The following is a 27,473-nucleotide window of genomic DNA, read 5'->3' on the forward strand; positions in this document are numbered from 1 at the left end:
TTTTACTACACTTTAATGTAATCATTCTTTTATTCAATTCAATTTAATTTAATTAACTATTGTATTGTATGCCTAAAAGGCGGAACACAGTGAAACTAATTGTAATATTATGTGACCTGTATTTATATAACCTGTGATTCACAATAAAGACATTATATTAGGTAATTACCTCAGATCATATTCTATGATCTGAGGATATTAGGTACTAACGGCCGCCCGCGACTTCGTAAGCGTGAATTCCATTTTAACCCCTTAGGGATGGAGAACCTACTTCCTAAAAGCAACCCCCATGCAAAATTAGAGACTTAGCACTTGTAGCTTCTCAGATTTCGTGATGAGTGAGTGAGTCAGTCAATCAGTGACCTTTCGCTTTTATCTATACATACTAACATTATAAAGAGGTAAAGTTTATGTGTTTGTATATTTGTTAAATTGTAAGGGGTAATCTCGGGATCTACTTAACCGATTTTAAAAATTCTTTCACCAATAGAAAGCGATATTATTACTGAGTGTCTTAGGTTATATAAAAAACCGTAAAATTCCACGCGGACGAAGCCGCGGGCGGAAAGCTAGTAAATAATAGCGTCGTTAGTTGCTGCGTTTGTCGTTCACCTAGGACAACGGATTACGTCCGGAATGGACTGCCATTGGTGATGATACTTCATCATTTTCAGCCATAGGACGTCCACTGCTGAACACAGGCCTCATCCAATGATTTCCACAATAGCCGGTTGGATGCGGCCTGCATCCAGCGCCTTCGCGCTACCTTTATGAGGTCGTCGGTCCACCTTGTGGGTGGACGTCTTACGCTGCGCTTTCCTTTGGTGATGATTATGTTCAATAATCTTCATTGTCATCATCATAATCGTATCAATAATTTCCATATTGACCGGCTGATAACGGCCTGTATCTAGCGCCTTCCTGCTACCTTTATGAGGTCGTTGGACCTGTCGGACCTTGTGGGTGCACCGACGAGTGACAGTGAGATGTCCGGTCACCGTTCAGCAATCAGCAGTATAGCTAAGTACTTTCTACGTTTTTCCAAAATCATACAAATCAAAGGTGAACAAATGAATGGGTCATATGGACACATGGTGTGGTCATACTCTTGCCAGAATTTCTTGTCTCGTGTTCGATCCCCGCACAATACAAACCTTTCTGTGGGTGAACCTTTTTGGGGCTGGATGTTTTACTTACATGTTTTCATTTATTATCTACACTAATATTATAAAGAGGAAAAGTTTGTTTGGTTGTAATGTATAGGCTCAAAAACTACTGGACCGTTTTTAAAAATTCTTTCACCATTCGAAAGCTACATTATCCACGAGTAACGTAGGCTAAATTTTATTTTAGAAAAAAATAGGGTTCCGTAAAATATGTAGATAATGTAGACCACGCGCGCGAAGCCGCGGGCGGAAAGCTAGTAGTGTTTAATAAAAAAGTTAAATTTAGCTGAATGGCGCAGAATAAAAATATCCAATATCATTCATCATAATTTATATCATCAATGAACAGGATGTTGGGCAAGCTCATCATAAATATAGAGAGATAAATGGTGACTCAACTCTAAGTGTGGGCAAATAAAAGCAGAGAAACAAAACAAGCTGTAACTAGGCCCACTGGTAATGATAATAATTCTAATCTTGGTCGAAAAGTCAGAAAAGTGGGATATGAGGATGAAGTTTTAGGTACTTAAAACGGAATCTATTACCTAATAGATGAGGTTAAAGATTCAGTCAAATCAATGCATTTAAGTCTGATCGCGTTTAATCGCCATCGCCGCATGCCGGCTGATCGCGTGTGATCGCGTTGGTTTGGCTGAACCTTAAAAGTGAATGTAAAATAAAATAAAATTAACACGAAAAATATTTGTTTTATTAATTAAGTACATAAGTTCACATCATAATATTGATTTACTACTGTCTCGTTTGGACACAATCAATAGTTACAAATCTGTCACGCAAGTTGTTGAGTAAGTATGATAAACATTTTAGGCATTTTGCGAAATCCAGTCAATGTATCGAGACACACGAGTGTTGACGCCAGGGAACTGTGGCCAACCACAGCCAAATCCCCAAGAGCAGATGCCGACGACCACTCCGTTGTGGTACACCGGGCCACCGGAGTCACCCGAGCACTGGTCGCGCCAGCCTACGTCCAACCAGCCGGTGCACAATTGGTTGGCGGTGATGACAGCGTAAAAACCCGAATAACGCTGCATACAAATTTCTTGGTTGATTGTCCATATCTGGACATGACGCAGTTCCTCAGAACCTGGTCCAGTCATCTTCATGAAAAAGGAAAAATAATCATATTAGCTATTCCCCAGTTCCAATAATTTCATGACAAAAATTTAAATCTACTTACGCTAGTCGTACCCCATCCAGTAGCCCAGACTTCTTCGTTGTCAGCAAGGTTGTAATTGGCACCAGAGAACCGTCCCGGCTGCACGTTTGTGGTACCGATGGGGATGGTGGTGGTGGTGTGCACAATGGCAATATCATTATCAACGGTGAGACCATGAAAGTTGGGATGGTTGATAATCTGCTGGGTATCGAGCACAGTACCATTGCTGTGTGCGTAAGTGGATCCTACACGAAAGCGGAAGTTCAGATTGGCACGGTTTCTGAAATTATAAAGGGTATTGTAAGTGAAATGATCCCCATTACCAGAACTCTTTTACTAAGGATGCTCATTATATGATTACTTAAAATTGATCTGCTCAAGATTCAGGGAAAAATGAAAACCTACACGGTGCAGTGAGCAGCGGTGAGGATGGCGCGGTTGTTGAGGATGCTGCCGCCACACCACTGCCTGTGGTTGACGTTAGTCTCCGAGAACAGCACAGCGACCATCTCTGGGTATAAGCTAATGTCAGTGATTGACCCGCCTATAATTCGGTGGTCATTTCTGGGGGCAGCTGAAAAGAGATTTTTATTTCTCATCAATTATTGCGTTACTAAAATGGAACTCAAAAACTGTTTTAAATCACCTAAGGTGCGGTTCGATGTGCTTCAGGGGTGAAGTTAAGTTTATTAGTCATCATAATTTCAGTAATAGAAAGTTCACTCCTGAAAATGAGCCATCTCAGCGTTTTCCTACAACCTCTATGAGGTTGTCTGTCCACCTTGCCACCTTGTCCAATTGGTGGACGTCTCACGCTAAGCCGGTCGGGACGAGGGCTCAATTACAGAATTTTAACCTAAATGTAACCTTTTTCACAGTAAAAGGACTAATAAATAAAATAAATTACCTGACACAGCAGCAAGTCCCAATATAAGGATCACAAAGGCACGCATTTTGTTGACTGCGGCAAACAATAATAACAAATTATTCACAAATCTGTATTTATATAGTTGAAGCAATCAATCAATTATCAAATTTTATAATCATAATTTACAATACTACTTGTTTTATCTACTAGTTGATAAATAAATTAGAATATATACAATGTGTCCGGGCATGTAGTGATCAAACTTTAAGAGCGAAATTTAGGGACAATTTTATCGATAAAAATACTTCAAATTTGGGGCTTGACCCATTTATCGCAAAATTACAAGGATTTAAGTTTTTAATTTTTAGTTTTTACCTCTTCCTTCAAAAACAAGTGAAAGCGTGGGTAGCTTAACATTAATAAGCAAATATTTTATATCATGCGATAGCCAATAAAATTATCTTTTAGTAAAAGCACAGAATAATAATGTAAAAGTAGAAAACAGACACAAGTTTGACAAATTGGGGATGCAATTAGTGTCATAGCTCACGAGTGAGTACTGTCATCGGTTGCCCAACATAACATCTCGATGCGTGCGCTTCATATTATTCTGTGGCTCAACTTTCGCCTGGTGCAGCAGGCCAAATAAAAAGCCTAATAAAAGCCGGACAGGCCGGACAATACAATATTTGGCCGGACAAGACCGTAAAAGCCAAACATGTCCGGCTAAAGCCGGACGCCTAGCAACCCTAGTCCCAGCTAAACTGCAGGAGAGCCGACTGCAATAGTACGGACACGTTATGAGGCGACCACCCGACCATATGATCAGAAAAGTGCTAGACATCCAAACTCAACCCCGAGGACGAGGCAGACCCCGAAACACATGAATGTCAGTAGTAAATAAGGACTTTAAAGAGGCCCAAGTCAACAGTGAGACGACCCAGCACCAAGCCGCCTGGAGACGCATGATATGTGAGGGTCGACCCCAAATAAAATGGGAATGGGCCAGGCAAAGAAGAAGAAATAAATAAATTAAAATAAAATTGCATACGAACCTGGGATGGTTTTTTCACTCATACAGTAGTAAACTATTTGGATAAATTAAACTTAATATATTTTACATGTCATAAATAAAAATCTACCTAATGTATGTAACCCACCCGACAGTTTGGCTGGGGGATGATCTATTCCCCCGACAACAGTCCCGAAACATATTGTGGTAATGACGGGCCACTACAGAACCCTGCACTATGCGCGGCACGACAAACTTGGCCCGTTTTTTATCTGTACACTTGCTTTGTTATAATATTCAGTCAATTATTAAAACTCCAGGATCTCTTGTTATGATCAGTAGGTAATAATAGTAAACCTACACATGTCATAATATTACATTATACGAGAATGCTTTCCGGTGAGGGAGCACCTATAAACGAGTGTAGTTGGGATTCAAACTCGCTAAACTAATAATCTGAGAGAGAAAAAATTATATACAGGGTGTTAGGTAAATGGGTATATGAGCCGACACTAGCCCATGTTAACATGGTCATATAAATGGTATGGTGAAGTACGAAAATTGATATCTTAATTTTAATTATTTTATTTTTCATACAAATCCGATTTTATAAAATTTATTTTGTATGAAAATTTAAAAAAATTAAATGATGATATCAAATTTCTGACTTCACCATACCATTTATAATGGGCCACATTAACATGGGCTAGTGTCGGCTCATATACCCATTTACCTAACACCCTGTATAGTTATAGTAAATTAAATGGTCAGGAACACATCAAAACATGTTTTGTTGGACAGTTGAATAATATAATTATAAAAAACTTATTATTTAACTTTAAAACATCTTTTTTTTTATATGATAGGAGGCAAACGAGCAGACGGATCACCTGATCATAATTATTACTTTGTGTAAGAATAAACATTTTAGGCATTTTGCGAAATCCAGTTAATGTATCGAGACACACGAGTGTTGACGCCAGGAAACTGTGGCCAACCACAGCCAAATCCCCAAGAGCTAACGCCGACGACCACTCCGTTGTGGAACAGCGGGCCACCGGAGTCGCCCGAGCACTGGTCGCGCCAGCCTACGTCCAGCCAGCCGGAGCACAGCTGATTGTCAGTGATGACAGCGTTAAAACCCGTATAACGCTGCCTACAAACTTCTTGGTTTATTGTCCATATCTGGACATGACGCAGTTCCTCAGAGCCCGGCCCAGTCATCTGTATGAAAAACCAAAAGCAATCATTAGCTATTCCACAGTACCAATGATTTCATGACACTGTCATGGTTTAATATGAGCTTAATAAAAATTTACATCTACTTACGCTAGTTGAACCCCATCCCGTAGCCCAGACTTCTTCGTTGTCAGCAAGATTGTAGTTGGCACCAGCGAACAGTCCCGGCTGCACGTTATTTGTACCGATGGGGATGGCGGTGGTGGTGTGCACAATGGCAATATCATTATCAATGGTGATGCCATGAAAGTTGGGGTGGTTGAAAATCTGCTGAGTATCGAGCACAGTACCATTGCTGTGTGCGTAAGTGGATCCTACACGAAAGCGGAAGTTCAGATTGGCACGGTTTCTGAAATTAATAAAGGTATTGTAAGTGAAATGATCCCCATTACCAGAACTCTTTTACTAAGGATGCTCATTACATGATTACTTAAAATTGATTTGCTCAAGATTCAGGGAAAAATGAAAACCTACACGGTGCAGTGAGCAGCGGTGAGGATCGCCCGGTTGTTGAGGATGCTGCCGCCACACCACTGCCTGTGGTTGACGTTAGTCTCCGAGAACAGCACAGCGACCATCTCTGGGTATAAGCTAATGTCAGTGATTGACCCTCCTATAATTCGGTGGTCATTTCTGGGGGCAGCTGAAAAGAGATTTTTATTTCTCATCAATTATTGCGTTACTAAAATGGAACTCAAAAACTGTTTTAAATCACCTAAGGTGCGGTTCGATGTGCTTCAGGGGTGAAGTTAAGTTTATACAGGGTGTTAGGTAAATGGGTATATGAGCCAATACTAGCCCATGTTAACATGGGCATATAAATGGTATGGTGAAGTCAGAAATTTGATAACATCATTTCATTTTTTTTAATTTTCATACAAAATAAATTTTATAAAATTTTGTATGAAAAATAAAATAATTAAAATGAAGATATAAATTTTCTGACTTCACCATACCATTTATATGACCATGTTAACATGGGTTAGTGTCGGCTCATATACCCATTTACCTAACACCCTGTATAGTCATCATAATTTCAGTAATAGAACGTTCACCGCTGAAAATGAGCCATCTCAGCGTTTTCCTACAACCTCTATGAGGTCGTCTGTCCACCTTGCCACCTTGTCCACTTGGTGGACGTCTCACCGGTCGGAACGAGGCCTCAATTCCAGAATTTTAACCTAAATGTAACCTTTTCCACAGTAAAAGGTGTAATAAATAAATTGAATTACCTGACACGGCAGCAAGTCCCAATATAAGGATCACGAAGGCACGCATTTTGTTGACGGCGGCAAACAATAGTAACAAATTATTCAAAAATCTGTATTTATATAGTTGAAGCAATCAATCATTTATCAAATTATGTAATCATTATTTACAATTACTACTTGTTTTATCTTAGTTATGTGGATAAATATTGATATACGAGCCTGAGATGGTTTTGCCAAGGTTTTTCCACTCAGTAGCAGCAAAGTATTTAGATAAATTAAACTTTTTACATGCACGTCATAAATAATCTAATGTTTTCAAAGTATGTAAGTCACTCGAGAAGGTATGTAGAATTTTTTAATGTTGGATAGTCGTAATTGGCCTACAAAATCTTACTAAACACATTGTTATACAAATTGATATTGTGCTGTCTACTATCCTTAAATAAATAAATAAAAGTCCTACCTACCTAAATCTACCCGACACATTCGGCCCGGAGGATGACCTCCCGACAACGTTCCCAAGTGTACGCCACGAAATATACTCGGCATCAAATAAATCGCACCTCCCGCGACAAGCACTTATCAAACGTATGCATCCCCACTTCCCACCAACCATGGTACCATTTGAAAGTCTAGTTCTAAACTTCATTTCATTAAAGGAAAGGTTTTACCCCAAAAATGTGTCTTTAAAAGGATCCAGAGTCACTTTTTCAAAAAATAGGTAGTTACGCTTGAGCCAACTTTTATGGCTATGAAACTGATAAATTGCTATCCATCTGTTTAAAAGGACACGTAAGATCATTATTTGGTTTTATAACCACAAAAATTGGTATACTTGATCCCAGAGGTGAGCCCCAAGTGAGGCCTTTTTTCAATTGTTTATAAAAAAAATGTGTTTTTCTTTAAATTTATTTATTGGGCTTTCAAATAACACCAATATTTTAGGGGTACGATGATTGTGTCAGAAGAAAATCTGTAAAGTTCGCGTCGCGGAAGCTGCGATTTATTTGATGTTGAGTGTATATTCACGCGCTAGCTTCGACGCGGGCTCGCTTCCACATAGCCACTTCGTTAAATGGGATAAGTTTGTACGTGAATGTAGATTAATTTGTATATCTATTTATAGCAGATAAAAAATATTAAATATTGGTAAATAAAAAAAAACTATGGAGAACTTTCTATGGAGGATGTATTTTGTTATATTAATATTCAATAATTCTTAAAATTCCAGCTTCTTGACTATTAACTATTAAAATGATCAGATAATAATAGCAAACCTACGTATAAAAATAATGTTTTTCCTGTACAGAATGCACCAAACAAGTATCGCAGATTTAAGTTTTATTTCACCTTCTGAAAGATAGTTAAATTTTTATTGCTTCATATTGTTATATGAATACAAGGGATTCAAGCTCTATAAACTAAAGATCTGAAAGTGAAAAATACTATAAATAGTAAACCGGTCAGGAAAAAATCAGAACATGTTTTATTGGACAGATGTATAATTTAATTAGAAACTTAGTATAAACTTTATAAAAATCAGATATTACTTTCAGTAAGTGTAATAAACATTTTAGGCATTTTGCGAAATCCAGTTAATGTATTGAGACACACGAGCGTTGACGCCAGGGAACTGTGGCGAAGCACAGCCAGCTCCCCAAGAGCAGACGCCGACGACCACTCCGTTGTGGAACAGCGGGCCACCAGAGTCGCCGGTGCACTGGTCGCGACCGCCCACGTCGAGCCAGCCGGAGCACAGCTGGTTGTCGGTGATGACAGCGTTAAAACCCGCATAGCGTTGCCTACAAATTTCTTGGTTGATTGTCCATACCTGGACATGACGCAGTTCCTCAGAGGTTCCTCCCATCTTTATGAAAAAAGAAATAAAACATTAGCTACTCCACGATACTAATGATTTCGTGAAGATTAATAAATGAACTAAGACAAAAAATTAAATCTACTTACTTCAGTGACACCCCATCCTGCAGCCCAGACTTCTTCGTTGTCAGCAAGGTTGTAGTTGGCACCAGCGAACAGTCCCGGCTGCACGTTGGTGGAGCCGATGGGGATGGCGGTGGTGGTATGAATGATGGCAATATCATTATCTATGGTGAAGCTATCATAGCTCGGATGGTTGATAATCTGCAGGACATTGAGTGTCGTGCCGCCAGTGCTCACATAAGTGGATCCTACACGACAGAGAAAGTTCGCAGGGACGTAGTCACTGAAAAAAAACTTCAAATCTTAATTTTCTTTGTTTGACGAATAAACTTATGGGATAGTTATTAAGAAAAGATAAGATGTGAAGACGCATACTTTAATATAATGACATAAACTCACATGGTGCAGTGAGCAGCGGTGAGGATAGCGCGGTTGTTGAGGATGCTGCCGCCACACCACGTTCTGTGGTTGACGTTAGTCTCGGAGAACAGCACAGCGACCATCTCCGGGTATAAGCTAATGTCAGTGATTGATCCACCCACAATTCGATGGTCATTTTTGGGGGCAGCTGCAAAGAGATAGATTTAATATCAGTTACGTATTGCGTTGCTAAAACGGAACTCTAATATTTAACATAAAGGTACAAAGTAGATATCAATACGGCGATTGAGTAAAAGAGATTCAGAAAGTCTTTTGATTCAAGACAATTAATTGCAATTAGTACCCATAATGAACATTTCACAAGTGACTTAGGTTTTTTTTAATCACAACGGTGAAACTCTTGACATGCATCTTACTAGATTTAAAACCAAGCCGAAGTAAAAGCGAGCTTTACTCAGAATCCTGAACCACAGAGTTTCTTATCTACAACTGCTGAAATGCTTTTAACATTGTGTTACTTACGCCGATAGTTATGTACTTATTATAGTTAGTTCTAAATGATAAGTATTTCCGATATTTTAACTTAAGGCCAACTAAGTCACCCGTAGTTTTATTTCATTGTTTTGAACCTTAGAATTATACACAAACAAACATATAAGTCTAATCGCAATTTTGGCTCGAGATTATAGTATTTTTGGGAATGTTTTGATTTTTGTATTCCTTCATAGGTATAGTTTCCTGCGATTCGATGTGCTTCAGGCGTGATGTTAAGTTATTCTTTAATGTTCATAGTCATCATAATTTCAGACACAGGATGTCCACCGTCAGGCCCCTCTTTCCCACTGGGCACTTTGGGCACGTGCCCAGGGCCCCGCGACCGAGGGGGCTCCCATCTGCTAATATGACCTTTTCCAGATGATAAGGGCCCCCCTTAATCCTTAAATGCCCAGTGTCCCTAGTAGGTTAAAGACGGCCCTGATCATTGCCAGCGGTGGACCACCGCTGAACAAAGGCCTCCACCAATGGTTTCTAGATTGGCGGCCTACATCCAGAATGATCCTGCCGATAAACACGATTCTAGAACCTTTTTCATGCAGCACAAAGCAATTAAATGAAAACAAATGCACCTGATGTTAATTAAGTGAAATCTAGGATGGGACGTACGTGCCCTGTAAGAGCCTATTCACTCTCGCCTTGAAGAGGCCCGGACCTTTAAGCTTAACCTTTTTTTATTGTAAATAGTAAAAAATAAGGTGGAATATAATGTTAAATTCAATTACCTGACACAGCAGCAAGTCCCAATATAACGATCACGAAGGCACGCATTTTGTTGTCAGCAGCAAACAATAATAACTAATAATTCAAATATCTGTTTGTATTTATATAGATGAAGCAGTCAATCAATTATCAAATTTTATAATCATATAATTTACAATAACCATTTGTTTTATCTACTAATTAGTAGATAAATATTGATATACGATGCTGGGATGGTTTTCCCAAGGATTTTCCATTCTTAGAAATAGTGGCAAATAATTTCGTTTAATTAAACTTCTTGACATTGTTTCATGAATTTTAATCTTATGTAGTTGTAGGTACTCGACAGCTCGGCCCGTGGGAAGTTCTCCTCCAGACAACGTTCCAAGTTCCCGAGTTCTCGCGGTTCGCATGTTGAGCGGGATGAACGGGATGATTTTACGTTTTTAAGTGAATCTAGATTAATTTATTTAATAGTAAAAATGTGTACTGAACAATTAATTGCCATTAAGCAACTTATTTTTCAAGAAATGAAAAATTATCGTTAAAGATTGATAGATCGCTAAATGCGACCACAATTTCCAAAAATTGGCCAAGTGCATGTCGTGCCGGCGGCACGACATAGGGATGACTCTTAAACTAACTGATATATCTTAACCATTATAGTTTTCCTTGAAAGTTCATGAAAAGTAATATTATTACAAATTATTCCAGATTTTTCAAGCTAACAGTTTAGTTTTTAGAGGGGGGGACGCCCTACTCGAACAAAAATTGGCACTTTAAACTTTAATAATTTGCAAACAGATCTCTATATGTAAAAATAGTCTTAGAAACCCCTAAGCCATTTTAAAAGACCTATCTAATGCTACCCCACGCGATGGGGTAAAAGATGAAAAAAAAAATCCCTTTTTACATTTAAGGGAGATACCCTAAAAAATTTATTTTCAAATTTTTATTTTACCGTTTTGTCAACGTGATTAATTTACATATCTCCACAAAATTACAGCTCTCTAGTTTCCAAGCAAAACCTCGGACAGACAGACAGACATATCGAAACTATAAAGGTTCCTTGTCAGGACTACGGAGCCCTAAAAAGGATGCATTATTTTGAAAACATATTTTGAACGTCCAAAAGCATTTGATTAATATAACGCTTGTTTTTTCTAGACATGACGTGTCCGACCGTTCGACTAGCGTGTCGATAATTCTTACTTACTACTAACTTACCTACTAGTTAATCTGAACATAGAAAGTGTCAAAAATACTTTAGGTACACAATAACATTTGATCAGGGCCACATTAAAACACATTTTTTGGACAGTCGTTTAATATAAACATAATTATTATATTATTTTAAATGAGTGTGATCCGCAACGTTAAACAAAATCAATTTACGCGTTTGACGATATCCAGTTAATGAAAGAAGACACACGGGCGTTGACGCCAGGGAACCCTGGCAGAGCACAGCCATAACCAAAGGAGCAGACGCCGACGACCACTCCGTTGTGGAACAGCGGGCCACCGGAGTCGCCCTGGCACTGGTCGCGACCGCCCACGTCCAGCCAGCCGGAGCATAGCATGTTGTCGGTGATATCCCAACTCATACCGTTGGGCAACGCTGAATACCGTTGCCGACAAATCGCCTGGTTGATTGACCAAATTTGGACGTGGCGTAATTCCTCCGAATGAGATCCACTCATCTATAAAAAAAACAAAATAAAATGATTAACTTCTCCCGAAGGCTTCTATGTACTGTTAGACCAGCTATCTCATATTGATCGATAAAATATTATCATTATTTACGTAAGTACAAATTTTATGGACATTATAAAATCACCATTGCCATATCGTTCACTGTTAACTAGAAGTTAGAGCAAGTTAATCATACCGATTTACTGCTACAGATATTACTAGATTTTGCCCGCGACTTTGCCCGCATGAATTTAGTCATTATTTCCCCATACAAACTTTGGTTGGTCCCTCGTTTATCGAATCAGAAATGAGGAGATCCGTAAACAAACTAAAGTCGCTGACATCCCCCGACGGATTAGCAAGCTGAGGTGGTAATGGGCAGGGCACATAGAAAATTGGATGTTATATGCCACTTACCGAAATGGCACCCCATCCCGTAGCCCAAACTTCTTGGTTGTCAGCAAGATGGTAATTGGTACCAGAAAACTTGCCCGGCTGCACGTTGGCGCCGAAGGGGATTTCGGTGGTGGTGCGGATGATGGAGATGTCATAGTCGAAGCCGTACTCATTGTAATTGGGGTGATTGATAATCTGCTGGGTGACGAGAAGAGTGCCGTTGAAGTGTACATGAGTAGATCCTACACGACTGATGAAGTTCGAATTGGCACGATTGCTGAAATTAAATAGCATTGTAAATTAAATTATTCCACCTCTTTTACTATGAATGCTCATTGCATGATAACTTAAAATTGACTTGATCAAGATTCACAAACCAACGAAACCTACCACTGAAAAAAGTAATTACAACGTTGAAGATAAATCATGCGCTAGAAAAGATATGTTATTCTTTAATATAATAAGATAAGACAAATGGGGAACCAGACGCAGGTTAGCGTACCATCCCTGTATTGTTGACATTCCACCAGCTCGCACTAAGCGTTTCGATGACTCTTTTATAATGCGAACTGCTAGGGACTGGAATTCGTTGCCTGCTGCTGTCTTTCCCGAAAACTATAATCCGGGCCTCTTCAAGGCGAGAGTGAATAGGCACTTACAGGGCAGATATGTACCATCCTAGACTGCATCCCACTTAACATCAGGTGCGATTGTGGTCAAATACCTGCCTTGTTATGCATAAAAAAAAATAAACAGAAGACTCACTAGGTGCAATGAGCTGCGGTGAGGATCGCACGGTTGTTGAGGATGCTGCCGCCACACCACACCCTGTGGTTGACGCTAGTCTGGGAGAACAGCACTGCGACCATCTCCGGATACAGGCTAATGTCGGTGACTTCCCCACCCACAATTCTGTTATTTTTAGGGGCAGCTGAAAAGAAATTAGAGAGTAGTTTGACGTCAATTATTGCATTACTAAAAATTGATATTATCCCCAATCACTGTTTCAGACCACCCAAGTTTCAAATAATACGCAGCACTACTTTGATTAAAAATAATGAGACTTGCAAATTTTATGAAAGAACACGTCGGAAATCGCTTTCAAATATTTGCCTAACCAGTGCTTATAATATTAAATGAGGAACCCGCAAATACCTATAGGTAAAATGTAGTTACTCTAGCTTTAATTTTATATTTCATGGAATACGACATGGTTTGAATTATTAATATTAATAATACCTGACACAGCAGCAAGTCCCATAATAATTAACACGAAAGCACGCATTTTTACTGAGTTAATGGCAAACAATATACAATTACTAATAAATTATGCTAAATTTTGTTACTTTATATACATATACAGCAATCTTAACTGGGACAATTATAGTGATAATGAGATTAAAAATTCCTACAAAATAACTAATTAACTTTCTATTATTTTAGATAATCGAGCCAGCATGGTTTTCCCACGAAGGATTAGCCCATCGGCCACCTATGATAATATCGATTTTATTTGGGGGAAGACCCATGCCAGCCAGTATTCAATGGGCCAGTGCTAAGAAGAAGCAGCGCAAGAAACTCAGACACTATTGTCAGCCTCCTTTTCAAGGGTTTACAGTTTTTAAAATATACATAGTTATAAATATTTATGCGAACTAGGCAGTTAACATTCTTATAATCATCTACTTTATAGTAGCCCTTTTTCATAAAGGTGCTTTTAATGTGCTTTAAATTACTACTGTACCTGTCATACATTCTATGGTAGTTGATAAAAATGGCCGCCAATCCAAGATTTTTCTAAAGCAAACCGAGAAGTATTCGTACGATTCCATTACCTTTTTTTAAAGGACATGACGTGTGCTTGTGAATTTTAACCGACTTAAAAAGGAGGAGGTTCTCAATTCGAGTATCCGAACTTGAGAACTCGAGATTCGAACTCCGATTTCCAAAATTGATTTTTTACGCGTAAGAAGTTGCTGGCACTCCTAGTACCGTAATCATTATGTGGGAAATTATATAGAGTTCGAATATCCAATCACTCAGCAAAATAATCTGAAGAGTGCTCATTTATGTGCTGTAGTAAAGATTGGGGTACCACCACGTATGATCGGCTAAAGGTCATAGCACACCTATCAACTCGGAAAGGGATCAACACCGTATCGCCTTTCCCCGCCGCTGTAAACCGCGAGGCGAGGCATTACGGTGCGGATAACTGTGTGTTGCAGTACGGAGTTTCATACAAAGAACACTGACCGCCTCAAGTTGATACGGTTACGATCCGTTTCCGGGTTGATAAGTGTGCTTCGTCCTTAATAATAATTTGATGTGATACGTTTTTGTTTTGTTTCACCCCTTATCACCTTTATGGAGTAGGTGGGACCGACTTTACCATCGATTTTGTCCGCTAATAAAAGTAGCGTAAGTCATGAAATTTTATTCTGATTTAATTGCTATTATTGAACAGCAGAGTGGTTTATTATTCAAACGTTTATTTTTCACCGAAAAATGCTTAGATTTCATTGTTACGTTACGTGTTTACGGGAGGTACACCAGAATGCTGGCAATAAAAATAATTAAATCATTTTTGAAAATATATTTGGTCGAAATCATTTACAGTTTTCAGTATCTTTACAATAGTATCACACATTATATGCCTCAGTACATCAGTGGTTGTCCTGTCAAAGACTCGCTGCCGATGGGGCAATAAAACCTGGGACTGCGAAGAAGTCAAAAATTGTGTTCTAAGCATTTCCCACCGTGATATTAAAGCATTCATTGACTGGACTTTAAAGCGTACGGATAAAATGATAATTTTTCGATAATTACTTCTAATGATAACGAAAGCTTAAGATGGTTTTCCCATTAACGGTTTTTCCATTCATAATACCTAAATAATAGTAATTCAGATAGATTATCGGCTATCAGATTTCAGTGACGCATCTAAGCTTTCGCTATCTTTCCTACTTCGTACTTATCTACGCTAATATTTTATAGAGGAAAGATTAGACTGTTTGTTTGTATTGAATAGGCTCCGAAACTACTGGACCAGTTTGACAAATTCTTTCACAATTAAAATCCTACATTAATCCTGAAGAACATAGACATGGCAAACAAGTTTGTCATGTCTATTGTGACTAGCCTGAGATGCTGGGAAAGAGTTGAGAGTAGGTACCTATAGGAATTAATTAGGTTTTAAACCTTTGTTTGTCACCTGTCATCCGCTTTGCAATGGAGGGAAGTCGAACCTTCATTTCGAACTCCTCCTATGTTCTTCTGATTAATTTCGTTGCGGGTCCAATGACAGTTTAACTTTCCCCCGGGACAAACTTGACCTTCATTGGTTGGGTTTTTGTGGCGGTCAAGCTGTGGATCCTGGCTGCACAGGAGTTGCAGTGGTGGGAACGAGGGGTGGGAATAGTCCCGTACCTATAGGAAAACGATGGTGTGGAGCCAGCATAAAAGCTCATTGGACTCACTGATTAAGGTGACCTCTTAAGATGTCGTGTATGAATTTGAAGCAATGAGGTCACATCAACGCGTGCTCTCATTGTTTGTGGTGATCTATGCACGTGCAATGATCGCCACCGCCATCGTCATCAGTGACGCGGTATGCACGTGTTAGATTTCATGTTAAATCTAACACACGCGTTGGTTTGGTCGAAACTTTAGAGAATGGATCATAATTATTTCATTCCACTGGTAGACATTTAGTCCAATACGGAAACCAGCATAATCGTATTAAATAATACTACAATAGATTACACCTAGTATTATCTTGAAAATATAGGTAAGTCCTCTTTTTGTGCTGGGTATTTACACGTCGTGTATTAAGCAGAGCATTATCTAATTTACTAGAGCGATAACGAATCACAATAAATAATAGACTTTTAACACTTTAATTAATTAACCATTAGGTATGTATTCATGGTTGTGATTTTTTGAGGTATAGTGTGATCTAATTTTGCAACTTCGAAAATCTTGTACGTATGCGAAGCACATGTTTTCTATATTTAGAACATTTTCAGTTATCGCTTTTTGAGATAATGATAAGATTTCTTCATCAACAAAATAGGGCGTCAAACCTAAATCGAAATATAGTAAAAGTTGTTTTAGTTGTCATGTAACAATAGTTGCGATTAAAATGCACTCCGGTGATAGAGGATCATAGTAATCAGCAAGTAATACCTTAAGATGATCCATAATCATATTTGTGCTCACCATTTAGAGCTACTTATTTGGCTCTAGTAAACGACTAGGGACGTCCTCCCACAAGGTGGACCGACGACATCATAAAGGTAGCAGGAAAGCGCTGGACGCAGGCCGCTACCAACCGGGTAACATGGAAGGCATGGGGAGGCCTATGTTCAGCAGTGGACGTGAGATGATGATGATGATGATGAGGAAACGACTAGGGGCAAACCTCTATCCTGCAACATTTGTGAGGTCTGCGGTGCGCTTGCCGGTACGTTGCCTCCAATCCAGAACCTTGTTGCCCCATCGGCCGTCAGTTCTGCGTGCAATGCGCCCCACTTCAGTTTGATAATCCGTTATGCCGCTGCCAACCGGCCAATCTGAAAATCATTGGGGGAGGCCTATGCTGAGCAGTAGACATCCTGTAGCTGAAATGATAATTTGATGTAACCTCAGTCACTAGGGACGCCAACTAGTGAGTAGAAATACGATAATAACCCTCATTACAACTGTTTTATTGTAAAAGCGAGTTCTTAATACTTACTAATAATTCACAAAATAACAATGATTTTCTTCAGGAAATTCATAAAGTACCTATTTGATCAGTGGGGTTTTCCCAAATACATGAATTAATATTTAGGAAACTGATATTATTATGATAATTTGGAGATAAAAAGCAAACTTCTTCGTAATATCTTAATAATAAAAATCCAAAATTTATCTGATAACTTAGTAAAAAGTAGATTAGCTTATCAGCTGTTTGTCTGATGTTACATAAAAACATCAGTTACAAATACTTATAAATTAAAACAATAAACTAAAAACAAAGCCTTAATTTTATTCTAATATTTGCCTTAAACCTTGAAATTACCAAAAAATCTTAAGAATGAAATAAATGAATTGCATTATTATTTGGCGTTACGCTGTTTTCAAAGTTGTACTTATGATAAAATATTAAAATTAATGTAAAATGATTTTAATTGTAAAAAGATAACGAACTTCAAAAAAAAATTCAAGAATACTGTAATGCCTACTTTTAGTCCTATTATTATTTTATAAATAAATCAAGTGTATATGTTACGGTCAAAGTGATAAATGTGAAAATTATGAATAATCGCCGGTTATTATGAATAATTACCGCATGATTTGGTTAATGTGATTAATATGAGGTCATTTATGTGTGTATAAAACTAAATAGGCGGCTTAGGGGTGCCCCAGGGCCCCCCCCCGCCGCATCTTAACCTATTTTTCACTTTAAATCAAAAAATTATGTTATAGGCATCATGGAAAAGTAATATTATGCAAGAAACATTCCAAACTCATTATGCCAAATTATATTAATGTATGATATCAAAACGTTCAAAAGTTTGGCTGTACACGAGCACGTACACAAGATGTTGTTCTCTTTTAAGAAATTTGTTAGTACTAAGGTTGGATTATTAAATAATCACTGTTAAATGTGATTAATTTATCACTTTTACCGCGACTGTCGGTAATTATTCATAATAACCGGTTATTATTAATAATTTTCAATTTATCACATTAACCGTAACATATATATCTTTTAAATTCATAAATGAAAGATCACTATGTACTGTCCTAGTAATAAATGTATTACTGCGAGTTGCGAGATTTAGTCAAAGTTAGATTCAGCATAGTAGCAATACTAGCAATCAGCAATTTCAGTCAAAGGGAACAGAGAGGTATGAGAGGGCGAAGCCAGAAGAGCTTTGAATTGAAAACGAAAACGCAAATGCTTCAAAATACGTAAGCTATGTTGGGTTCAGCTTCAAACAAAGATCAGAATCGCAGGCCATGTACAAAATAACCTTAAACCTTATTTAATTTTATGATCTTAACAGTCATTTACTCTCTTTATTTATTTGTGTAATACAGTTTTCTAGTAAGAGCTTAAAATCAGTGTTCTGCAGTTTTAGGCAGTGTTTGATACACTTTTTAGGTATTTGCTTTTTTGCATAGATTTTATAGGGGAAGTAAAAGTATATTGTATCAAAAACATGACATCCAATGTTCACCAACTAGGAAGGAACAAAAAATCTGTCACATAATTAATTTAAAACTAATTAAGTTTACCAAATATGAAGTACCTACCCAAAGTACTCAATTCTAGAAACACATAATTATGTAAAACTCAATAAGAAACTACACTAGACACACAAATGAGTTAGCACTTCCCACACTGGAAATAAAATCTAATCAATAAATTTCATTGTACTTAACTAACTTTATTTCTAGCCAGTTAAATAACGAGCTGCTCATTCTTATTGTTCCAATAACACCATGCTCGCACAAGGCAACAATGAAATTCGTTTCTATACGGGCAACATTTGTATTCAGCGAGCGTGGGTCCCACCGAAAACATATCTACCGCCGAAATTCCGTGCGTTTAGGGTTACCAGGTCCAAAAACACAAAACCCGGACTCTGTGCTTAATTTGGCCGGACATTTTTACCCTAAAACCCGAACATACCTTTTTTAACAGGTAAGTGCTATGTCACGGATGTCACTAAAAATCAATATTGTGCAATAAAAATCCTAACAAAAACTGGACAGGCTGGACAAGACGATATTTGGCCGGACAATTGAGAATGTTACTAGGTATGCAAAATCACTTGAAACCTATGTTACAGTTAAGCTTTTACATTTACAAATACATTAGTTTTTATTTCATTCAAAAATACCCAGTAGTTATGATTTTATAGGCATTCAAAGTTCGCTTAAATATTGAGTCCCGCCGACGGTCACGTGACCCCGTGTGACGTACATTCACAGCGTCCGCTCACTAGAAAACGGATATAAACATACTTAAATACATTTTTTTTTGTAAATACAAACTTATTATACATATTAACACCCAGACCCATCACAGAAATTAAAATTGAACCAAACCCAAACTTGATGCGATTGTGTCGTTTTAATGCGAATTACCTTCCAGCTCCATCATTAGACTCCGATTACTATCTAGAATTAAAATACTCATCAATACAAAACGAACGAGCCCAAACTCGATGCATTTAAGTCGTTTTATTATAGAGTTCCTATGGCCACCTTCCAGGTCCATCATCAGATCAGCTCCATGTCATCATAATATTGCATGGTCATCCAAATCACATGTGTTTGCGAAATTTCAGCTTAATCGGTTGCCTGGAAGTGGGTCTTAATTCAGTTTGCAAGATTCCACCCATACAAATATGAGCCAGTCGTTGTAATATGACGTCACAAGCATAAAATGGCGGGCCGGCCGCCGCCCGCACTTTTAAAATTCAATATCTTGGAAACTAATTGACGTATCGAAATAATTCTTTCACGTGTATTTTTTATTTTTAACAGAGAATACAGAAAGCTAAAAAACAAAATTAGTGAACATTCTTCATTCCGTAAAAAGCCAAACATGGCCTGACACCTGGCAACCCTATGCGTTACCACTACAGGAAATGTCACATAAATAGATTACTTTAACACTTCCTAGGGCTATTTATGAACCCTAATAATCAAACTGCATTTGTTAGTAGATACCAAAAAATTCTGTAAGCTCCCATACTTCCTATCATACTTTTCAGAATTGATAAGTTATGAAGTAAGACTCGTGTTTAGGGTACGGAAAATCTTTTGATTTACATATTTCTAGCGTTTTAAATAATCCCTGAATCAATATTTTATATATTTCCTAAATAGCATCGGATTTGTATACATTTTCTAGGAATGTATGAATGTATGAATTCTAGGAATTGTATATGTCACCGGAAAATAACAAGACTCGTAAGTTGATCAATTTTCTAGGTAGTTGATCAACTCTCGGAAAATAATAAACGGCATTTGAAATGTACTATTTAACGTATGTATTTTAGTAAGTTGATTAATTTACGGCATCTTGCCGTTAAATCATCCGACAAAGGCAAGGTGCACGTTGATTGGTTAAAAGACTCACGTGCTTTTGTACCGCTCCCCGCCACCCTAATAATAATAATATACAATTCCTAGGAAATGTATACAATTCCTAGAATTCATACATTTCCTATAACATGTATACCTAGAAATTGTCCTCAACCTCCATTTTACACTGACATCATATTTATTTATTTATTTATTTATTTATTTATTTATTTATTTATTTATTTATTAAAGACGCAAAACAGATTACAATTAAGGTTTCACAAATTATATAGCACGTAAGCTTATGGACTAAATTGTAACCTAACAACATGCATCCTATAAAGTATAGGTTAATAATGAATGTTACATCAAAACTTCAAAAACTCAGTTTACATTTTACGTTTTACAGAAAATTAAAAAAATTGTTATTCATAATGTGTGCCTAATAACAGGTATGTAACTATGTACCTACTTAATTACTTTTAAACTTGGCTGCTGGAGACATGAAATAAAATACACTCGTATTATTTTGATACAGCGGTACTTTTATTATTTTTTTCATAACAAACGACAGCTGACTGTATATTATTATTATTTTTAGAAAGATAATGCAATCTCTTTGGTGTTATTCTATAAAAACACTGAGCTTCAAAATGTATTTTTTTCTCCCTACTTTCAGTTATTCAATAATGCAAAAGATAGTGCTACACGCTTATACATAATATAAACATGCAACTTAGATCATGCTCGAGACAACATAGCATAATAAAAACTATACAAATTATTTATTATAATGTCATGACCAAAGCTTTTAATATCACAAAAGCCTAGGCATTGCTAGCGATCCAATTGGCATAGTTGGATACGCGAGTGTTGACTCCAGGGAACTGAGGGCTTCCACAGCCGATTCTCCAGGAGGTGATGCCGACGACCACGCGGCCGTGGAAGACCGGACCACCCTCGTCGCCATAGCACTGATCGCGACCGCCGAAGTCTAGCCAGCCGGCACACAGCATGTTGTCGGTGACAGCCAAGTTGGCCATAGCATACCGCTGTCTGCAGACGTTCAGGTTGACAGTCCACATCTGCACCTGCTGCAGCTGCTCGGTAACTTGTCCAATTTGCTACAATAAAAGTAAAATACACATAAGTCGTCTTGTATGAGTTATGGAAAATGAATCGTTTACCCTTGATCAGATGATATCATATTTTAATCAATATTATATTATTATGAACTACATTAGTTACAACATTTTTCACTGATATGAATGTGACTAAAAAGGAGCGAGAAAGACTAACCCTAGGTTGCACCATAGCAAAAGTCAAAAGTCTGTCAAACTCCATACAAAACCACCCATTAAAGTACAATTTAAAGTAATGCAACTCAATCTTTGAGATTTGCTGTAATTTAAGGTCTCTGTGGTTCAAATATTTATTTTCCTGGCCACAATTGTTGACCAACTCAGGATTTTTAGTTTAGGAAAAAACCTGTCCCGATTTAAAGGTAATGAATGATATCCACTTGCATTAATACGACCCCATCCCACAGCGATGACCGGCGAGTTGTCAGGAAGGACGTAGTTGGGTCCACTGATGCTGCCAGGGATGACGTTGTTGTTGCTGGGAAGATTAGCCGAGGTGCGGATGAGAGAGATGTCGTTGTCCCTGGTGAACGGGTTGTACTGCGGGTGGGCGATGATCTGCTGGGTGTTGACCACGGTGCCGCCGCTGTTGGCGAGAGCTGATCCCACACGGGTTCGCCATCTGTTTATGCCAGATCCGCTGGAAAGAATAACGTATGTTTTGTTATATTTTTGACCAGCTTAAAATTTTATAAGTTTTTAATGCGGTTAAAAACGACTTAATTTTGTCAGCATCTTAGTTTTTTGTATGTGATATTGCATGAAACTCACAGAGTACAGTATGCAGCGGTGAGGATCACTCGTCTGTTAAGGATGGTGCCTCCGCAGAGTTGTCTATGGCCAGAGTTGGTAGCGGAGTACAGCAAGGAGGCCATCTCCGGGTATGCGGCAATGGTGGCCGCAGACCCACCAATGATCCTCGAGCTGGGGGCAGCTAGAATGATTTAGGATAGGAATTAAGATAAGCTTAGAAAATCAGATCTTCATATAACCATATTAATATAGGTGCTTTAAAAAAAAATTGTTGGAAAAAAATCTAAAACACCCGTTTTCATACAAACTTGAAAATTGAATAACTTGAAAAATATTACAGTTAGACCTCCATTTTAAGGCTTTTTCTCGATATTTTTTCATGATTTTGGGCGGTTACTTGCGCCTGGGCGACCTTGTATTATGCCCCTACACTATCTATATCTTCTATTATATAAAAGAAAGTCGTGTTAGTTACTCCACTTATAACTCAAGAACGGCTTAACCGATTCAGCTGTTTCTAATCTCTGAATCGCCCCCCAAAAGATACTGCACTACCTAATACTTAAATGCAGGACTCGGAGGTGAACTGTAAGGGCGCCTTTAAAATAGGCGTTTTCTAACGGACGTTAGTCGTCCGTTTGCAAGACTGCACCACACTAACTGTTGTCATAGAATTTCCGTATGCGGTCCTGCAAACGCACGTCTAACGTCCGTTTCGAAACGCCTAATTTTAAAGCGCCTTAAGGAAAACAGTGGCGATCACAATAGATCGATACCGGCCACAGTGATACTAGGTCTTTCTAGAATATTAGCTAATAGATATAGAATTATCACAACAAAAATACCGTATCTTTAGCCTCTTTAATATAGAATCCTTCGTACCTGACACAGCAGCCAGCCCCACAATAAACAGTGACAGTACAGATGAAACACGCATCTTGACGGCAGCAAATGTATTGTGTATCTATCCACAAACTCACAACTATAAGTATTTATAATCAATAGATAATAAACAAAATCGGATGATTCACAATGATAAAATAAGGATAATGACTTACATTGAAAACAAGTTGATTAGAATTTAATTCTTTCAACCAAGATTAGAGTGCCAACAAGTGTATAAAGATTAGTTGTTTTTATACAAAAAAATAAGAAAATAACACGTTTTCATAATCAGCTGCCTGAACGTGAACTTGATTGATAATGCCATTGATTTTTTATTAACAAAAACTAGCTTTGTATAAGTTGGAGTAGATTCATTTTGGGTAAACAATCACTATAAAGTAGGAGGCAATAACACTTACACTGGTTAAAAAGACTACTTGCAAGACAAGACGGATAAATACTTTGTTGTTTGTATAATGAATACAACTTTTAATGTGAAAGTTCCTAAAGTTGACAGTAATTTTTAAAATATGCAATATCTAATTGAATCACGAGTACGAAGAGCCTAAGTGGCACATACATAAATAAATAAATTAGTCATAATTGTCCTGGTAGATAATCAGTTACTTTTAAGATAATACGCGGAAACACCCCTATCCATCAACAACTTGTCAAAAGTGATGCTTTAATGAATGATAAATATCTTCAAGACCTCATTTTATTGAAAAAAGAAAATAGAACTTAAGTAATTCTAATCTGTACACTAACTAGATGAAAAAATCTTGCAAACTGGGTCAATATATAAATATTATTTACAATTACTCAATAATGCAAAAGATCGTTCGTTCGTTCGTTAACATTTATTATTTTATTGTCATGGTCAAAGCTTATAATATCACAAAACCCTAGGCATTGCTAGTTATCCAAGCGGTGTAGTTGGATACGCGAGTGTTGACTCCAGGGAACTGAGGGCTTCCACAGCCGATTCTCCAGGAGGTGATGCCGACGACCACGCGGCCGTGAAAAACTGGACCGCCCTCGTCGCCATTGCACTGATCGCGACCGCCGACGTCTAGCCAGCCGGCACACAGCATGTTGTCGGTGATGGCCAAGTTGGCCATAGCATACCGCTGTCTGCAGACGTTCAGGTTGACAGTCCACATCTGCACCTGCTGCAGCTGCTCGGTAACTTGTCCAATTTGCTACAATAAAAGTAAAATACACATAAGTCGTCTTGTATGAGTTATGGAATTTGCCGCACTAATGAATCGTTTACCCTTGATCAGATGATATCATATTTTAATCAATATTATATTATTATGAACTACATTAGTTACAACATTTTTCACTGATATGAATGTGACTAAAAAGGAGCGAGAAAGACTAACCCTAGGTTGCACCATAGCAAAAGTCAAAAGTCTGTCAAACTCCATACAAAACCACCCATTAAAGTTCAATTTAAAGTAATGCATCTTTGAGATTTGCTGTAATTTAAGGTCTCTGTGGTTCAAATATTTATTTTCCTGGCCACAATTGTTGACCAACTCAGGATTTTTAGTTTAGGAAAAAACCTGTCCCGATTAAAAGGTAATGAATGATATCCACTTACATTAATACGACCCCATCCCACAGCGATGACCGGCGAGTTGTCAGGAAGGACGTAGTTGGGTCCACTGATGCTGCCAGGGATGACGTTGTTGTTGCTGGGAAGATTAGCCGAGGTGCGGATGAGAGAGATGTCGTTATCCCTGGTGAACGGGTTGTACTGCGGGTGGGCGATGATCTGCTGGGTGTTGACCACGGTGCCGCCGCTGTTGGCGAGAGCTGATCCCACACGGGTTCGCCATCTGTTTATGCCAGATCCGCTGGAAAGAATAACGTATGTTTTGTTATATTTTTGACTAGCTTAAAATTTTACAAGTTTTTAATGTGGTTAAAAACGACTTAATTTTGTCAGTATCTTAGTTTTTTGTATGTAATATTGTATGAAACTCACAGAGTACAGTATGCAGCGGTGAGGATCACTCGTCTGCTAAGGATGGTGCCTCCGCAGAGTTGTCTATGGCCAGAGTTGGTGGCGGAGTACAGCAAGGAGGCCATCTCCGGGTACGCGGCAATGGTGGCCGCAGACCCACCAATGATCCTCGAGCTGGGGGCAGCTGGAATGATTTAGGATAGGAATTAAGATAAGCTTAGAAAATCAGATCTTCATATAACCATATTAATAAAGGTGCTTTAAAAAAAATTGTTGGAAAAAAATCTAAAACACCCGTTTTCATACAAACTTGAAAATTGAATAACTTGAAAAATATTACAGTTAGACCTCCATTTTAAGGCTTTTTCTCGATATTTTTTCATGATTTTGGGCGGTCACTTGCGCCTGGGCGACCTTGTATTATGCCCCTACACTATTGTACATACAATCGAATTTCAAGTCCCCAAAAGACAGGATTAGTTTGGGGACTTAATAATAAAGATTAAATACTTTACTTTTACTTCACGTTATATTGAGCTAATTTCAAAATGACCAAATTACGAACAAAGGGTGTTTGAAACTTTTATTCCTACAACCTTGAAATAAATTATCTCATAACGAAATTTATTGAATCTTTTCCAAAAAAACATCTTATGGACTAAGGCTCTTTTTCTGAATTGAGATTTCCAGCTTGTGGGTACTCGTCTTTGAAGATGTCAAATCATGTATCAAGGATACAGAATTTATTTAACATGAAAGGTTCATAGTTGCTTATAAAAATCCAAAAAGCGGGCCTTAAGGTTACACATGCTCATTATTTTCACGAAAGCATGCCACTATTGAGTAATCTCCACTTAGTGCATGTGTGTGGAAACATTGCCAATAATAAACATGCTCATATGACTTTTTATGAGGATACAGGATGTAAAACATATCGCCCCCCAAAAGATACTGCACTACGGTAATACTTAGATGCGCCTTCAAATTAGGCGTTTTCTAACGGACGTTAGTCGTCCGTTTGCAAGACTGCACCACACTAACTGTTGTCATAGAATTTCCATATGCGGTCCTGCAAACGCACGTCTGACGTCCGTTTCGAAACGCCTAATTTTAAAGCGCCTTAAGGAAAACAGTGGCGATCACAATAGATCGATACCGGCCACAGTGATACTAGGTCTTTCTAGAATATTACCTTATAGATATAGAATTAACACAACAAAAAAACCGTATCTTTAGCCTCTTTGATATAGAATCCTTCGTACCTGACACAGCAGCCAGCCCCACAATAAACAGTGACAGTACCGATGAAACACGCATCTTGACGGCAGCAAATGTATTGTGTATCTATCCACAAACTCACAACTATAAGTATTTATAATCAATAGATAATAAACAAAATCGGATGATTCACAATGATAAAATAAGGATAATGACTTACATTGAAAACAAGTTGATTAGAATTTAATTCTTTCAACCAAGATTACAGTGCCAAAAAGTGTATAAAGATTAGTTGTTTTTACACAGAAAAATAGGAAAATAACACGTTGTCATATAATCAGCTGCCTGAACGTGAACCTGATTGATAATGCCATTGATTTTTTCTTAACAAAAACTAGCTAGTTTTCGCACAATTGTATAAGTTGGAGTAGATTCATTTTGGGTAAACAATCACTATAAAGTAAGAGCACTTACACTGGTTAAAAAAGACTACTTGCAAGACAAGACGGATAATACTTTGTTGTTTGTTTAATGAATACAACTTATGTCAAAGGTCCTTAATTGTATTAAAGTAGAAAGTAATATTTAAAATATCTAATTTAATCACGAGTATGAAGAGCCTAAGTGGCACATACATAAATAAATAAATTAGTCATAATAATTGTCCTGGTAGATAATCAGTTACTTTTAAGATCATCATCATCATTTCAGCCACAGGACGTCCACTGCTGAACATAGGCCTCCCCCAATGACTTCCACATCGCACGGTTGGTAGCGGCCTGCATCCAGCGCCTTCCCGCTACCTTTATCAGGTCATCGGTCCACCTTGTGGGTGGACGTCCCACGCTGCGTTTTCCGGTACGTGGCCTCCATTCCAGAACCTTGCTGCCCCATCGGTCGTCAGTTCTGCGTAGGTACTATGTGCCCAGCCCACTGCCACTTCAGCTTGCTGATCCGTCGGGCTATGTCAGCGACTTTAGTTCGTTTACGGATCTCCTCATTTCTGATAACACCTCATATGAGGAGATAACACCTTACTGAAGAATTACAGACCCATCTCGCTTCTGAGCCA

At 38.1% G+C, this 27,473-nt stretch overlaps 5 protein-coding genes across 9 annotated transcripts in view; 1 reads left to right on the forward strand and 4 right to left on the reverse strand.

Moving 5' to 3' along the window:
* The window catches only part of kcc (solute carrier family 12 member kcc), a 341,704-nt gene that overhangs the window by 193,036 nt on the left and 121,195 nt on the right, over nucleotides 1-27,473 (forward strand). The window lies entirely within an intron of this gene.
* LOC114351940 (trypsin, alkaline A-like) lies at nucleotides 1,783-3,341 on the reverse strand. Its single transcript, XM_028303297.1, has 4 exons — nucleotides 3,254-3,341; nucleotides 2,752-2,920; nucleotides 2,368-2,626; nucleotides 1,783-2,287 (listed from the first exon to the last, which is right to left on the reverse strand). The coding sequence occupies exons 1-4, from the start codon at nucleotides 3,297-3,299 to the stop codon at nucleotides 1,991-1,993; spliced, it is 771 nt and encodes a 256-aa protein (XP_028159098.1). The 5' UTR covers nucleotides 3,300-3,341; the 3' UTR covers nucleotides 1,783-1,990.
* LOC114351942 (trypsin, alkaline B-like) lies at nucleotides 5,113-6,752 on the reverse strand. The gene is made up of 4 exons (XM_028303298.1): nucleotides 6,698-6,752; nucleotides 5,940-6,108; nucleotides 5,556-5,814; nucleotides 5,113-5,450 (listed from the first exon to the last, which is right to left on the reverse strand). The coding sequence occupies exons 1-4, from the start codon at nucleotides 6,741-6,743 to the stop codon at nucleotides 5,154-5,156; spliced, it is 771 nt and encodes a 256-aa protein (XP_028159099.1). The 5' UTR covers nucleotides 6,744-6,752; the 3' UTR covers nucleotides 5,113-5,153.
* On the reverse strand, nucleotides 8,161-13,679 carry LOC114351936 (trypsin, alkaline A-like). 3 transcript variants are annotated; one of them, XM_028303292.1, is made up of 4 exons: nucleotides 13,583-13,599; nucleotides 9,017-9,185; nucleotides 8,642-8,900; nucleotides 8,161-8,543 (listed from the first exon to the last, which is right to left on the reverse strand). In XM_028303292.1, exons 2-4 carry the CDS (start codon nucleotides 9,118-9,120, stop codon nucleotides 8,250-8,252), a joined length of 657 nt encoding a protein of 218 aa, XP_028159093.1. In that variant the 5' UTR covers nucleotides 9,121-9,185; nucleotides 13,583-13,599; the 3' UTR covers nucleotides 8,161-8,249. The 3 variants fall into 3 exon arrangements, with proteins under 3 accessions (XP_028159093.1, XP_028159092.1, XP_028159091.1); XM_028303291.1 differs by lacking the exon at nucleotides 13,583-13,599 and adding an exon at nucleotides 10,279-10,347; XM_028303290.1 differs by lacking the exons at nucleotides 8,161-8,543; nucleotides 8,642-8,900; nucleotides 9,017-9,185 and adding exons at nucleotides 11,575-11,955; nucleotides 12,365-12,620; nucleotides 13,109-13,274 and having other exon boundaries at nucleotides 13,583-13,679.
* LOC114351938 (trypsin, alkaline B-like) lies at nucleotides 20,990-26,554 on the reverse strand. 2 transcript variants are annotated; one of them, XM_028303295.1, is made up of 5 exons: nucleotides 24,818-25,073; nucleotides 23,206-24,410; nucleotides 22,342-22,504; nucleotides 21,955-22,210; nucleotides 20,990-21,552 (listed from the first exon to the last, which is right to left on the reverse strand). In XM_028303295.1, exons 2-5 carry the CDS (start codon nucleotides 23,258-23,260, stop codon nucleotides 21,256-21,258), a joined length of 771 nt encoding a protein of 256 aa, XP_028159096.1. In that variant the 5' UTR covers nucleotides 23,261-24,410; nucleotides 24,818-25,073; the 3' UTR covers nucleotides 20,990-21,255. The 2 variants fall into 2 exon arrangements, with proteins under 2 accessions (XP_028159096.1, XP_028159095.1); XM_028303294.1 differs by lacking the exons at nucleotides 20,990-21,552; nucleotides 21,955-22,210; nucleotides 22,342-22,504 and adding exons at nucleotides 25,205-25,367; nucleotides 26,446-26,554 and having other exon boundaries at nucleotides 23,389-24,410.

The sequence above is a fragment of the Ostrinia furnacalis genome, unplaced genomic scaffold (assembly GCF_004193835.3).
Source record: "Ostrinia furnacalis isolate ACB-3 unplaced genomic scaffold, ASM419383v2 OfSCF1226, whole genome shotgun sequence".
NCBI lineage: Eukaryota > Metazoa > Arthropoda > Insecta > Lepidoptera > Crambidae > Ostrinia > Ostrinia furnacalis.